Source organism: Tetrao urogallus (genome assembly GCF_951394365.1).
Source record: "Tetrao urogallus genome assembly, chromosome: 1".
In the NCBI taxonomy this organism is placed as follows: Eukaryota; Metazoa; Chordata; class Aves; order Galliformes; family Phasianidae; genus Tetrao; species Tetrao urogallus.
Window position 1 is genome coordinate 189,849,908 of NC_136813.1, and position 14,509 is coordinate 189,864,416.

Consider the following 14,509-nt stretch of genomic DNA (forward strand, 5'->3'; position numbering starts at 1 on the left):
TGTAAGATTGAGTCCAGTCTGAGATATCAGGCAGGGAGATTAAGGGGAGAATTTGTCCTTTAGATGACTCCTGAAACTTTCCAGTGAGAGTAGTTCTACAATAATGTTATTACAGCATCATCCCAGGGCTCTGGAATAGCACTCATTGGTATGAAGCACTGGGAAATCCTAAAAACCAGATTAAAATCAGTCAAGCAGTGAAACCAAACAGCCAAATAAAACCCTTTGCCCCAAGAGTTTATTGCTAGGTAAGAAATATAGAGGAGTAGGGATTTGGATCTCTGTGATAGGACTGTTTGAGTGACCGCCCTATCAATTGCTGCCTCTTCCATTTTTCCTTAGAACAAGAGGCTGAAAGGATTATCTGATTGAATCATAGAGTCATTAAGGTTGAAAAAAGGCCTCTAAGGTCATCTTGTCCAACTGTCCAGCTACCACCAATATGGCCCACTAAACCGCATTCCTAAGTACCACATTATTCTGAAGCCTTTAGGAACTGGGAATTCTGTGTTCATTTTCCTGTTCTGCTCCAGGTCTCTATATGACCTCGTGTGACATGCTTAGAGTGGGATTCAGCTTATGTTCTCTGAGCCATTGGAAAGTCATTCATGCAGAGTACAGCTGTTGCAGTGAAAAGAGAGATGAATTTATCTCATGGTACAAGGGAAGGGATGGATCAGCTTCTGGTTGTGCTGATTCTCTTCCTGTTGACCTGAAGTCCCAGTTTTTAGGTACTTAAAGAATGGAGAAAGAGGTCCATGAATCCACCCAGAAAATGGGGACAGTAGTGCTTCTAGGTAATTAAAGGTTTATTAAAGCCTGAGAGATGCTCACTGGAAAGGGAAAATGAGGAAAACATCTGTGTTTTATTACTTCATGGTGAAGATCCGGAGATTTCAAAGGGAAATGCAGAAGTTGTGTGAGTGAGTGCTGGAGAAATGCCAGCAGTGGTGACCTTGCATGCTGGCACTGCACATAGCACTCATATGGGATGGGATGCTGAGACACCATTGGTTGTCTGCTTGGGGCCCGTTTGCACTCTCTCTGTGACAGTGGCTGATGACACTTTGTTTTGTTGTCCTGCAGGTTACTCTGGCCAGGACTTTGACTGGGCAGATTACCAGAAGCAATGTGGAGCGGAGGCAGCACCTCACCTGTGCTTTAGAAACGTAAGCTCTCTTTTTGCCTTTGCATTGCTCCTGTCAAGACCTGATTGCTTGCACAGAAAAGCTGCAAGCCTTTGGGAGCTTTCCCCAGACCAGCAAGAGTTTGTTTTAGGAAGGAAGCCAGAAAGATGTTACAGATTTCTGTTTCTGAAATAGAAAAAATATTATCTTACTCTTTTCCTCATTGAAATCAGTTGGATTTCTTGCTCTCCATCTCTCTCTGGTTTTGTACAGCGCTTAGTCCAGGAGGGATCTGCACTGACCATTAAAAATAATTGTAATGCTATTAAAAAAATCCCATAAGCTGGGTTAAAAAAAACAGTCTCTTGATGTTCTACCTTGCCAATAGCCTCGTTTTCATGCTTATATCAGCTGAGGCAAATTGAGATGGAATCATCAATTTCAACCATGAAGGTTGGAAAAGACCTCTAAGATCAGTCCAACTGCATATCTACCACCAATACTGCCCACTAAACCACGTCCCTAAGTACCACATCACCACATTTCTTGAACACCTCCAGAGACAGTGATTCCCCCACCTCCCTGCCAGCTCATTCCATTGCCCAACCACTGTTTCAGAGAAGTTATTCCTAATATCCAAATTGAGGTCTTATCAACAACTAAAATATTGAAAATTCAGTGGCATCTGAAGTGAACACAGGAGGATTTGCAGAAGAAAGCAGTGTTGTGAATTGTGGAAGCAGGTTCTTTGGGGAGCTGCATACTCCTTCATTACTACTCAGCAGTCATGAGACTGAATGACAGTGTATTTAGAAAAAGCAGAATGAAGACAGTCCAGCAAGACTCCAGCTGTGTTATTGCATGGTTTCTTGGAGGTGTCAAGTGGATTTCCTCATCCGTGGCAGCCCAAGGGCAGCCTGGTCTGGAATAAACCATTGATTCTGTATTGGTGGATTTGAACACTCTTAGCAGAATTCAGAAGAGTGGTACCATCAACAGAGTTTTGCCCAAATCACAGTTCAGATTTCTTTACCCCATTTATTGTGCAAAACCCTGTGGAGTTCAAGCTGAGATTGCTGAAAGTGCAGAAGGAAATTGAAAAGTGCTGCATCGTACCTATGCAGTGGAACAACTGCTGCGTTTCTTCCCTTGTGCAAGCACTCTTTATTTCCTTCTCTCTGTCAAGTAATGGATCTCAGCGCTGGCAGCCTTGAAAGCAGACTCTGTGTAATATTCTCCAAAGATTAAATCAGGTCTAAGTGCTGTTTATTTTAAGGAAACGTTAATCAGATGAACATGTGTCTGTTGTTCTTTCAGTGTTGATAACAAAGTTCTCTGCAGAGAGCTGTAATCTTACTGTTGTCCAGTAAGTGCAGGTTGGTCCATTTGTTTCATGCCTGTGAACAGCTCTTCAACAGAAACCTCTTTGCAGGCACATTTTCCACCTACTGCAGCCAGACGTGGTGCTGGAAGTGGATATGCTGTAGCTGTTTCCCTAGGGGGGATGTTTAACAAGGAGAGTCAGTTATGAAATGGATTGACACGAACAAATGCTTAGTAAAATAAACTCCCAGCTAACTGTTTTGTCATTGATTCTGTATAAATTAGCCTCCAGCAATGAACTGCACTGAAAGGAGCCTGTGCGATGATAAATGATGTTTCTTTGTTAGGCAGTGTAGCAGGCATTTAAACAAACTCACCCTGCTTTTCTTTAGTGCTGGCCAGTTGCAGTTTTTACTGCAGAATGAGGACTGGGACAGTCCAAGCAATGCTGGAGCTTAAGAGAGAAATGAAAGGGCACTGGAAGGGATGGAGGGCAAGGATGGAAATTAATGAAGAGTAGCTTGGGGAACCTCAGTCCAAAACAGGTTTCCAGGGCATTTTTTCTTACAGCAGTGGTACCTAAATGGTTGGAACTGCAGATTCTCTGGCTGCTGAAGTCTTCATTCAGTGGGGGCTGTTGCATTCTTGCAAGCTCATTACTTCACCTTTTTATCATTTTTTTCATATTTGGAGAGATGACTACTCATTTGGGAACCATTGCAGCAACATCTAACCTGATTTTGCCTTTGTTGAGGAAGAGGGGGAGGGCAGTGGGGACCTCAGATAACCCATGGAAGACTTTCTTTGGTGCTGTATATTTAAGCATACAGATTACTGCAGTGGCAGTAAGTATGTCTGGCACCATCTGTATCCACCAACCTCCTGCATTGCTTCCTGATTTGTCATTATCCCTGACTTTCCATGTGTGTGATCAGGGCATCTCCATTTTGAACCTGGATGCTTTTGGGTTCTTCATTTAGAGTGAAAAAAGCATGCTGAAGTTGTTCTTCCCAGCAGACAGTCTATTTAAAGCCATGTTTCGTTGTTGGTCCTTGGCTCTTTCAGACATCCTTCAGTCGTGGTTTTACGAAGAACATGAAGCTGGAGGCAGTGAACCCTAGGAACCCTGCAGAGATATGTGTTGCTTCTATCACTTCAGTTAAAGGACGGTTAATGTGGCTTCACCTCGAAGGTATGTGCTACAAATGCTTCTTGTATTTTGTGTAGTTCACTCAAACCCTCTCAACTCTGTCCTTCATACTCTGTCCAGTGTTGCTTACTCTGGCTTTACCTGTTTACACATATCGACTAGTAATTGTTTTTGAGAATTGACATCCCCTGATCCCTCCAGGAGAGAGCTTCCACCCTCCCAACCCATATGGATGTTATCAGGGATTTCTGTAATGATGGATCTCTGTCCTGCTTTGTTTATGTGACTGAGACTTCCACTCACATTTCCAATACACTCTTGTGGGATCATAGAATCACAGAATATCGTAAGTTGGAATTGACCCGTAAGATTCATTGAGTCCAACTCTCTGCTTCACGCAGGATCAACAAAATATCTGACCGTAAAGAGATTGTCAGTTCTCTTGCAGCCTCCTTCCTTCCTGCTCCTTTCACTCATTTTTGTCACCTGGATTCCTAAAACCTCAGCAACATGTGCTGCTCCTTACTGCAGCCATTTCCTGCTCACAGCCTTCTACTCTCTCTCTTCTGAGTCTGCAGAGAGTAATTCTGTATTATAGAGTTTAGAAAGCACGCAGGGATCTTTCTTAGTATTGTTTTAAGAACAGTGTTATTTCTAAAGAGTAGAAAGCCATAGTAATTTAAGTGTTCAGATGAGTGCTGTGATAAGCCATAAAGCTGCCGTATCCTTGTCACAACATATTTTAATTTTTACTCATCAAGCTAACACAGTGTTGTTAGAACCTGCTGGCTTCATCTGCAGTCAATATAAGAACTTCATTTTTCGTATGAAATCAATGGTTATTGGGTCACCATCGGCTACAAATGCCATATGTTTCTTTTATTTCTTTTGGAGAACCATGAAAATACCAAAGGCAATTCACGTGGCCTATAGCTCATCACCAGGCTCTAAGATCTGTGCTTCTGAATGAATGCCTAAGGAAGATGTGCCGTTCCTTATGGTGCCAGCCAAAAGGGAAAATCTTGCTGTAACCCTTAATGCAAGTTTATTTTGGCTTTTCCAGGGCAAAACAGCCAGGAAGATGTTAATGGAGTTACAAATCCTAGTCAAGCACATGATAGTAAGAGAGGAGAGTACTACAGGGGCTGGGACAAGGGGTTCTTGCAGAGATCCCACTGGAGATGAAGTCTTGTGCCTGTTCTGCCTGTTCACCTCCTTTCCTATGCAAGATGCTGAACTCTCAGTGTTTTGGATATGGGAAGATATAGGAAGCCAGACTGACCAGAACAGCTTAATCTTTGCCAGATACAGAATTACTTATTCCTTCAGTATGTTCATTGTAATTACCCAGAAGTATTTTAGTGTCTGACAATGTGCAGTGCAGTTTGTATGAGAGGAAAGGTCTGTGATCAAAGCCTGTAAAGTTGGTAATAACATTGACATGTAACTCAAAGTGCCTCATCTATGCTTGGAGCTTGCTCTAAAATATAACAAAGGCAGATGTGCTGTGGCCTTTAGCTCTGCAGAAGTAGCATTATATGGTAGACAAGGCTCTCCCAGCACCTCTGCGATAAATCCCTTTCTCAGAGATTTATACCTCAATTACTACCCGAAGAGAGATTCCTCCTGATCTAAAGCTTGGCAGGCAAAATCGCTTGTACTTTTCATGTCTTTCCTAAGCCCCATAGTTTGGGCTGTCTAAAATCTGGGGAGATCTTCCTTTTGTATTTCCAGCATGTAGCTTTGTCTCCTCTGCATTTGTCTCTAGTGAAGAGCGCAGGTATAACTTCACATCTTTGCTTTTGATAGAGCTTTGTGCAGTCGCAGTTGTGGGGTTTTTTTGTTTGTTTGTTTGTTTTTAATCTGTACTAACTGGAACCAGTTGCCCAAAGCAGTTGTGGATCACCCATCCCTTGGATTGAATGGGGCCCTGAGCAGCCTGATCTGAGTGTCAGCCCTCAGCCCAGTGTGTGGAAGGGAACTGGATGATCTTTAAGGTCCCTTCTGACCCAAGCCATTCTATGATTCTGTGTTTCTGTGATAACTGATTGCCTTCAGACACAAGGTGGCTGAAGCTTATCTGTAGCCTGGTCTGGACACTTAAGAAATATTTTAGTTAAAGAGCTGGAATTAATGGATGTTTGCAATTCATGTGTCACTAATACTGATGTGGAATTTACACCTATGCAGTCCAGGAACCTGGCCCCATTTCACAACACCCGTTCTTAAATCATAGAATCATAGAATGCCTCAGACTGAAAAGGACCTTAAAGATCATCCACTTCCCACCCCATAGCTGCCACCCACCAGTTCGTACTACCCAGAGCCCCGTCCAGCTTGGCCTTGAATGTCTCCAAGGAGGTGCCTTCATTTTTTGGGTTTGGGAATCCATTGTATTTTTTTTTCAAGCTCTAATGATGGACTCAGCATTCACTAAACTTGCCCAGCATAGTAAACAAGGAGCGCTGTTTCTTGGGTCTTCAAATCAAGATGTCCCCCAAGACCAAAGAGAAAGCCACATGTTTCACACTGCTCCCTTCCCTTCTCTCTTTCTCTCTGTCTTTTACTCCTTTAATTTCTTAAAGGATGTTTCTTTGAGAGCTTGTAATAAAAAACCTGTGTGCATCTCCTTGCCTTACGGATATTCTTACAGATAGATGTTTTACACTTCTTTTATGTCTCAATGCCAGGAGTAGAATGATCTGTAGTAAAAGAAAAAGATGCAGAGGGCTGCAAAAATAAAAAGGCTTTGCTGCTGTTGAAATTCCTGTCTACAGTATACACACCGTTAGCCTAAAACCAGGCATTAAAAACCCCACAAAACGCTGCTTGCAGAGTTGTAAAGTAAATGTGGCTTGGACGATGGCATTCTTTTTTCAGCTCCGTTAATACACTATTGTTTCTAACTGGTTATTTATATTCTGGTAGCAGCAAGACTCCCAGCTGCCATAGGAGCCCATCACTGGAGACCTCGGGTCCCACCGTTTATCACGGGCACATCTGAAGCTTTCATTGTTGCCCTCAGAGTTTCACCATTTGACAGTCCAAACTGCAGCCATAAAACAGGACGTAGTATTTAAGCAGTGTCGAGTTAGACGTGAGGGAACATTGCTTAATAAATCATGCTTTGTACAGTAGCAAAACTGTAAACTTCAGGGCAATCATTTAATGAGCAGCAGTATAGTTCCCCTGCAGACAAGAAGAAGTGCAGGGCTGATTTGAGGCTATGCACATCCCATCACTTTCTGCTACTTTATTACTCATCATCTGCATTGTTAATTTTTACGGGTTCATTTTAGATTTTAAAGCTGAAACTTGCTGGTGTGAATTTTTACAAGTGATAATGTACATTCTCTGCACAGAGCAGGAATTTAAGGAAAATTCTTTTGTTAACCACTTCTCCAGAGAGGTTTTCCGTAACTTTCCCTTTGAATTTTCCAGAGTTGCTGCTCCATACAATAAGATCTGTAGTAGAAGATGGAAATTCTCACTCTATTTCCCGTCTTTCTGTTCTCTGCTTTTCCAATGAACCTCTCCAGTCTTGTGGACATCTCTTGGTGTGGGAAGATGGCAGCATAAAACACAGCAAATGAAACTAATGAGTTTCAAACAAGCTGGTTTCTATTTACATGAATGAGTCCAAATGAAGCAATAAGATGTTGGAAGTGAAAGACAGGATTGCTGGTTGCCAAAGGGAAAATGCAGTGTGAATGAGGCCAGAATAGCTGTGATCATGTCTTACAAGAATAGTGGTGCTGCAGGAGAACTGATGTTATGCTTTTTTCTTGCTCTTCGAGGCACTGCAGCTGTTAAAAACAAAAAGTTCATGTCACATCCGTTGTTGTTTGTGAGCAAGAAGGTACATTTCATCTGTTTATTCGGTCAGAATAACGTGATAGAACAGTTGCAGTGATGAAAATATTGAATTTTCCCAGATTTTGTGAAATTTTAGTGGGGACCATTGATCTCTTGTTGTGTTTAGGGCTCAATCTGTTGCTTACTCATTTTGTTGGATTCAAACTGCGCAGTGACCATTTGTTATTTCCTGATGGAGGTAAGTGGTTGTCCAGGGAGTGCCAACTGCTGAGACCTCACACTGCAGCTTAGTTACTCATGGAAGCAACTAAGTATAAATGCTCAGAGGAATACCATGAAAGTCATAGAACTATCACAGTTGGATGAGACACCTAAGGCCATCAAGTCCAACCATCAACTCATCCCCACCTGAACTTCTCCCTAGAAGCATCTGTGCAGACAGCAAGGGTTTTTATTTATTTATTTCTTATTTATTTTTTTAAATGCTGTTCTGTTGTTTTTTTTTTTTTCTTTTTTCTTTTTTTTTTAATTTCTTCTCGGTCACTATAAGCACTGTTTTCCTTCTTCCTTTGGGCTTTCACACAACCTCACGCACTCAAGTGCTGCAGCTCAGTCTCGATGCCATTCCCACCACAAAGTTCATTTACTGTTTCAATTACACTACAGGCCGTTGATGAACTTTCATAAGTGGGATGGTCTCTGTAGTCATCTAGCTGAGCTCAGTCAAACACTGCTGTTTCAAGCAGAAGGCAGACATGCTTTAACAGATGCAAAGATGAGGATGCTTGCAGGAGAAGCTTCTGATCCTGTGGCCTCTTTTATTAAGGGATTGCCTCATGCTGGCACTGGAGCTGTAGATCCTAGTGTGGATGTGGGAGAGCAGGAGGCATTTACTGATGAGGCTGTGCTAGTGCAGATGGACTTGAAATGGAATTATTAAATAGGATCTTGACTCAGGACCCAAAGTTGTTTCCAGAACACCTCAGAATCATTGAGAATATTTCCAGTTGGCTTTGAGTGAGATACATACAAACCAAGACAGGCTAGTGTCTCCTGAAGGAGACATCATAACCGAAGTGGATGAAATTGGTTTTAGGTAGAAATTTTCTTTGGGAACTTGGAGTCAGTGTTATGACAAAGATCGTAGTGCATCTATACCGCTCAGGACTTTCATATTGCCTGTCCCCTATTGGGTGATCAGCTCAAGTTTCATGTGCTGTGGGGAACATTGGGAGAATTCATGGTGTCTTAGACCTTTAAAAATGGTGGCTCATGGGCAGAACTACACAGAAACGCTTCAGGGGATCATTAGGAAGTAAAGGCTGATCACTTTACCTAACAGTTATATTATAGCCACTGTGCATGCTTTTAACAAGAACAAATATCAAACTGTCCTGTTGCTGCTTTGCATGTGCAACTCTACGTGAGAACCTGTGGGTCAATCAAGCAGTCTTGTTGGGGAAAGTCATGCATGCTTAACATCACATTTGAAGCTTTTGCCTGCTTCACTGCACACGCTTAGTGTGTTCTTATTTTTGGTTTTTGCTGGAATCACGTTGCACTGTAAATGCAGCAGCCGTATCATTCCTGTCTTTGCAAAATTGAAGATGAAATGATTCCTGATTTTGATGCAAGTAAGCAGATTTATTTTCACATGTTCCATCATTCGCTTCCCTCAGTTCGTGATGAATGCTCGAATGGCTCTGAGCGCGTGTCTAAATGGTGTTATAAATTTGTGTTTATAGGTTTACAGATGCCCTCTCCAGAGTACATAGTTGATGTGGAGTCTATGGACATTTTCCCAGTTGGTTGGTGTGAAGCGAATGCTTATAACCTTACTCCACCACACAAAGCTGTTTGTAAGTGCATGGAATCCTCAAGCAGAACATATACTATATCCTATTATATCAACAGATTTATCAGGGAGTTTTTCTGATGTCTGTAATCCAGTTCTTAAAACTACTAGCAGACCAGTAACCAGGCTGTGAGCATACTGCAAAAAACAGTAATAAATCTAATTAGTGACCAGATGCCACAGCACTGCTGTTAGAGGGTTTGTACTTGCCTGTGTGATCAATCTCTCTAAAAATGGGATTGCTTGCACTGGGAAAGGCCATTAGTGGTTTGGGATTGCACAGGGTGGCTTGTGGGTTTGCAGTGGGGTTGTCAGAGTGAAACAGCTGAGTTCAGTGAGGCAGTGGAATGAATCAGGGACACAGGACCTTGGATCAGGAAAAAACTGAGAACAACACCCGTAAAATACAGAACCTGAAGGGACATAAAGAGGTCATGTCTCCCCTAGACAGGATTTACTTTACCTAATGTGAGGAATGTTTGCTGGCCTCTTACAGCTGAGTTTCTGCACCTTCCTAGGATATCAGTTCTGTTGTTTCCCTTCCGTTATCAGTACAGGGCTTTTCCTAGCATCTAGCTTAAATCCCTCTTGGCACAATTAAGTCTTGCCCTACATCCAGAGCATACTAAGCTTGCTTTCTTTTTCATTCCCCCCATCTGAGGGTAGTTCATGAGCACTCAGTGGCTTGGTGTTGTTCTGTTCCTTGTAGTGACTGTTCAACCCTGATCTCAAGCCACCAGATGAAGAATTAGCCTCACTGTTCGTATTAATTAACATCTGAAAGGCAAATTCTAAAATGTGTCATTCTTTCGAAGAGTTAAATATGCTTAAGTTAAAAATCAAGCAGCCAGGGCCTAATTTGGGAGAACACTGCTATGGCAACATTATGCAGCCTTGTCGCAATTTATGGCTAAGGATAAATTATGCTGGAGGTAATCATGCTTGTAAAATGTAATCTTATCCATATGTGTTTCTGTATGGAAAAATATTTGTGTTTTTATTAATTTTTTTTTATGTTGATCCCATAAAACACAATATTAGCATTCCAGAGGAAAGATTAAATGTATTATTACATCTTTAAAGCAGGTTTTAATGATGTAGTGACTTACTTAAAAATACCAAGAAAAGATGGCAATGGTAATTAAGTACCATTTCATTGTGTTAGGAGTCATTTTATAGTCAGTGCATTTTTATAGCTTTTTATGCATTATGGATGTATTTTATAGGACAAAAGAGTACAAAACTGTTCCTTCGTTTTTGCAGTGCGAAGGAAGAGAAGAATTGCTGTTGTGCAACCAGAAAAGAAGTAAGTTGCTATTATTTAAGGAGATATTTTTATAGTGATATATCAGGTCTTCCAGGGGAAGTAATACACAGCAACTTAGGGACTTTGTCAGCCCCATTTGACACTGTTAAATACTCCAGATTTCTCTGTAACAGGTTACCATCCTCAGTGCCTGTTGAGAAAATACCTCATGACCTCTGCCCAGTTCCTCAGCCAGACACAACAGGTAAGACTGCTTGGCACCAGCACGTCCTGATGTTAAGGATAAATTGTCTGTTGGAGGGAGACAGCCCTACAAAGGGAGAAAGCATGTCATATGTATGGGGAGATACAGACTCATCCTCAGGGGACGTATGACTCACAGAGTAGGGGCTCTGATGTAAGGGTTTCTCCTCTGCATGGAAATGCAGTATTTAGCTGGGCTTCCCCTGAAGGAAAAAATACCCCAGTCCCCATAGTGTTGAAGGGTAGCTGAACAGTCCTTCTCCTGAATTTTGTCTCTGAGCTGATGCCATACCAAGTGAGAAGCAGCTAACATGTTCACTTTCTGGCAAGCCATAATGGCGTTGCTCATGTCCATCTGTGACATGAGTTATGAAATAGCTTCAGGTCATGTCATGAATGAAGTCCATGAAGTCCTTCCTCAGTTCTCCATTCAGTCGAGCATGCAACCATATTGGGTGCTATTAAAAATGTAGTTTTTCCCATGTTGGACAAATTTGAGCAACAAAGGCTTCTCTGTCTTCTATCTTAGGGAAGACATTTTGTAGAATGGCCTGGGTTGGAGGGGAGCTCAAAGATCATCCTTCACTCTTTTCCCATTCTTCCCCTTCTAGGAGAAAGAAAGGCACTTGATTCATTGCACAAAAGTGGTGCAACACACACATCATTGCTACTTTCTTCTTGCAGGCACCATCAATGGGAGATACTGCTGCCCCCAGCTCTACATCAACCACCGCTGCTTCTCAGGTCCATATTTAAACAAAGGCAGAATAGCAGAGCTACCTCAGTCTGTCGGGCCTGGCAAGTGCGTGCTGGTCCTTAAAGAGGTATGAGCCAGCTATTTTGGGGGGAATTTTGAGGGGGAAACACGAATCATGGGTTGCTGGGCCTAGAATTTGATAAGAGATACCTAGAATTGTCTTAGAGCTCTGTGGCAGCTACCATAGGTGGAATAGCTTCCAAGACAGCAAGCGTGGAAGGGAAGATATGTATATGCATTGGGATTTGTAGGGGGAGAAGAGTTATTTTTGAAAAATGGAGAGTTTTGTTGATTGCTGGTGCAAGTTTCATCTATCTGTGTCTGCTATGCACGAGAGTATTCCGGCCAAAGCTATGCCACAAGAGGATCTCTGTGATTGCACCCATCAGACTGTTTCTCCTGGCACAAGCCAGTAGATTTGTAATAGGTGAAAGCATTATTTGAGTGACCGTGGGCCAATGGGGCCCAAACTATTGGGTTCCAAAGTGACCAGGACAGAAAGCCAAGCACAGGTGTGTTTGCTAAGCAGAAGCTGAATGCCGTGGAGTTAATCCCGCACACCAGGTGTGGCAGAGCACCAGCATCTATGTACTTCATCCCAAACAAATCAGTGCTTGCAATTGCAGAGCCAAATCTAGAGAGTTGAGTGCTTGCTGTTGACCTCAGACAAAAACTATCTTGTTTGAAAAAAAAATACATAAAGATTTTTTGCACAGTTCTGTATACAGTCCATGTACAGCTGAGAGGCAAGGTGACTTCAGGTGGGAGAGGACAAGGTGGTTTTGTTGGATAAGTAGGGTGCCATTGATGCCGTGGTCAGTGGAATGGCCCAAGTTGGAAGAGACTCACAACGATTTTTGAGTCCAACTCCTGGCTCCACACAGGACTACAACAATTTCAACTTGAGTTGGGTCTTCTAGAAATCCAGCTTTTCCAGCTTGCTGGTCTGTACCTTTATGAACCCTACCAATTGCTGATGCAGGGCCATATCTGAGCTCCCTCTGCACAGGGTGAAACAGCAGGGGAACTTTTAGGGCTCCATTTGTCTGACGCATTTGCAAGCCCCTCAGAGCTCAGCTCAGTGAGGTTGTTTGAAGTTGCCTAAAGTGAGATGGATTAAGTTCGAAATGTGAGATTCCTCTCAAATCACCCATGCTTCCTAAATGTGCTTCTTTTGGAATGTAGAGTGACTCCTGTGTTCTTTAATAACCTGTACATACTGCTTTACATACAGTGACACTGCCAGTTGTTTCACATGTTTAAAAGCTGGGCCATGATTCAGCTGCCTGTGCAGGTGGATACTTGGATTTGAAAGAAGCAAATCAAAAACAGCCATCAGCAGAAAGCAGGATAAAGTGGTTGCGGTGCAAAAGTTGGCAGCTGCCAAATTGGAAAGTCAGTCTGCAGTGGCTTGCTGATGGGGAGCATTAGCAATCTGCTGCTGCTTGAAAAACAGGCAGTGAAAAAGCAACATGGGGGAAACATGAGGCATGCACAGTCAGTAGTTAAGCTAACTACTTTTCTCCTTCCTGGAATTTGGGTTTTTAAAACATACATAGTGCAAAGCCTCTGTGAGGTCCTTCCCTCATGTCTCGTGCTTTGTTTGCCTATGTATTGTTGCATTGGCTGCCACCAGCTTCTCCAGATTCCTCAAGAATGGACCCTGTTATTCACCATGCAAACCAGCTGAAGTTTCCAACAGGAATCCAATTTTCCCTTGTTCCGACTCCTTGCAGGATTCTATGCTGAAAGAGCAAAGAGCAGTGTCAGAAAGACACAGACATCTTGTTTTTGGAGCCATGAGTGACTTCCAAAGGAGCAGAGCCATGGCAATGGCCCAGTGTTTTGTAGCAGTATTTTGAAGATAAACCCAGGCTCGTAGATGCATGGGGACCATTCCCAAATTCTGGAAGGGCTGAAGAGAATACAATTCAGGGTTTAGCTGTGGAGGAAACACGTTTCCTATCAGCTGCTGCTAAGATGAAAGACTTTATGCAGTTCAAAGAACCACGGGCAGTGGTAAGGATGGGTCCCCATTCCTCTGGCCCATATTCAGTACCAAGTTTGGTGGCTCTGTCTCACATTATACCCACTGATGATGTAGCCCAGAGAATGCAAATTGCAAGCTGTTGTAAATTATGCATGAGCATAACTTGTCTGGAATAAATAAATTATACATGGGCTTTACTTTGGCAACACACAGGGGAAAGACAACCTGAAACAACAGTTACGAAGGAAGAACAGATTCAGCAGTTGTCTGATCACCCTGGTCTCTAGCTGTAGCTCTCTGCCTTTAGAGTTGTTCTAGTTAAAATTTAAACCTGTGCCAGTTGTGAGCAACTCCAGTGGGCAGCTGTCTCTATGATGGAGATGTTACTGTGTTTGGCAGTGATGGGTTCATGCTGCTCCTCGGCCATCTTTTACCCCAAAGTCTTGTCCCTTCCCTGTGTCTGTCTCCGATGCAGTGACACATCATTCTGCATCCAGCTCCAAACAAACTGGTGGTACCAGCCTGCATACTGCAGTGAGATATCTGATGGTCAGTACCACTTGGCCCTGGACTAAAGAAAGCTGGGAGGTAATTTTGTAGTGTGGAGTAGTGCATCCCCTTCCAGATGAGTAGTCTGGGCCATTCTCAAAGGGATTTTGGGACTGCAGTAGCATGAATACGCTTGTTTTTTTTGCAGCACCTCTTCTGCAAAAAAAGGGATTTTGGGACTGCAGAAGAGGTGCTGCAAAAAAAGCATCCCCCAATTTCTGTCCAATTGCTTTGCTCCAGTGTGTTGGGTGAAGAGGTTGTGAGCTCTGCAGTGAGGAAACTGAGGTACCTCCCAGAATTATCCCCCTCGAGCAAGATGTCTGTGTAAAATTGTGAGAGCAATTACAGTTTATTTGGTGGTGTGATCAAAAATACTGGCTGCAGTTCTGTGTTTGCTTGTGTGTATGCATCCTTCCATCCATGTAGAGCCTT

At 42.8% G+C, this 14,509-nt stretch overlaps 1 protein-coding gene across 1 annotated transcript in view; it reads left to right on the forward strand.

Annotated features, from left to right (window-relative positions):
* The window catches only part of SFMBT2 (Scm like with four mbt domains 2), a gene marked incomplete at both ends in the record, with an annotated part of 93,372 nt that overhangs the window by 60,789 nt on the left and 18,074 nt on the right, over positions 1 to 14,509 (forward strand). Inside the window, 6 exons of the mRNA XM_079540163.1 lie at positions 1,087 to 1,169; positions 3,516 to 3,642; positions 9,162 to 9,275; positions 10,535 to 10,577; positions 10,712 to 10,782; positions 11,466 to 11,605. Of these exons, the coding sequence (XP_079396289.1) occupies positions 1,087 to 1,169; positions 3,516 to 3,642; positions 9,162 to 9,275; positions 10,535 to 10,577; positions 10,712 to 10,782; positions 11,466 to 11,605 (578 nt within the window). The remainder of the gene's footprint in view (positions 1 to 1,086; positions 1,170 to 3,515; positions 3,643 to 9,161; positions 9,276 to 10,534; positions 10,578 to 10,711; positions 10,783 to 11,465; positions 11,606 to 14,509) is intronic.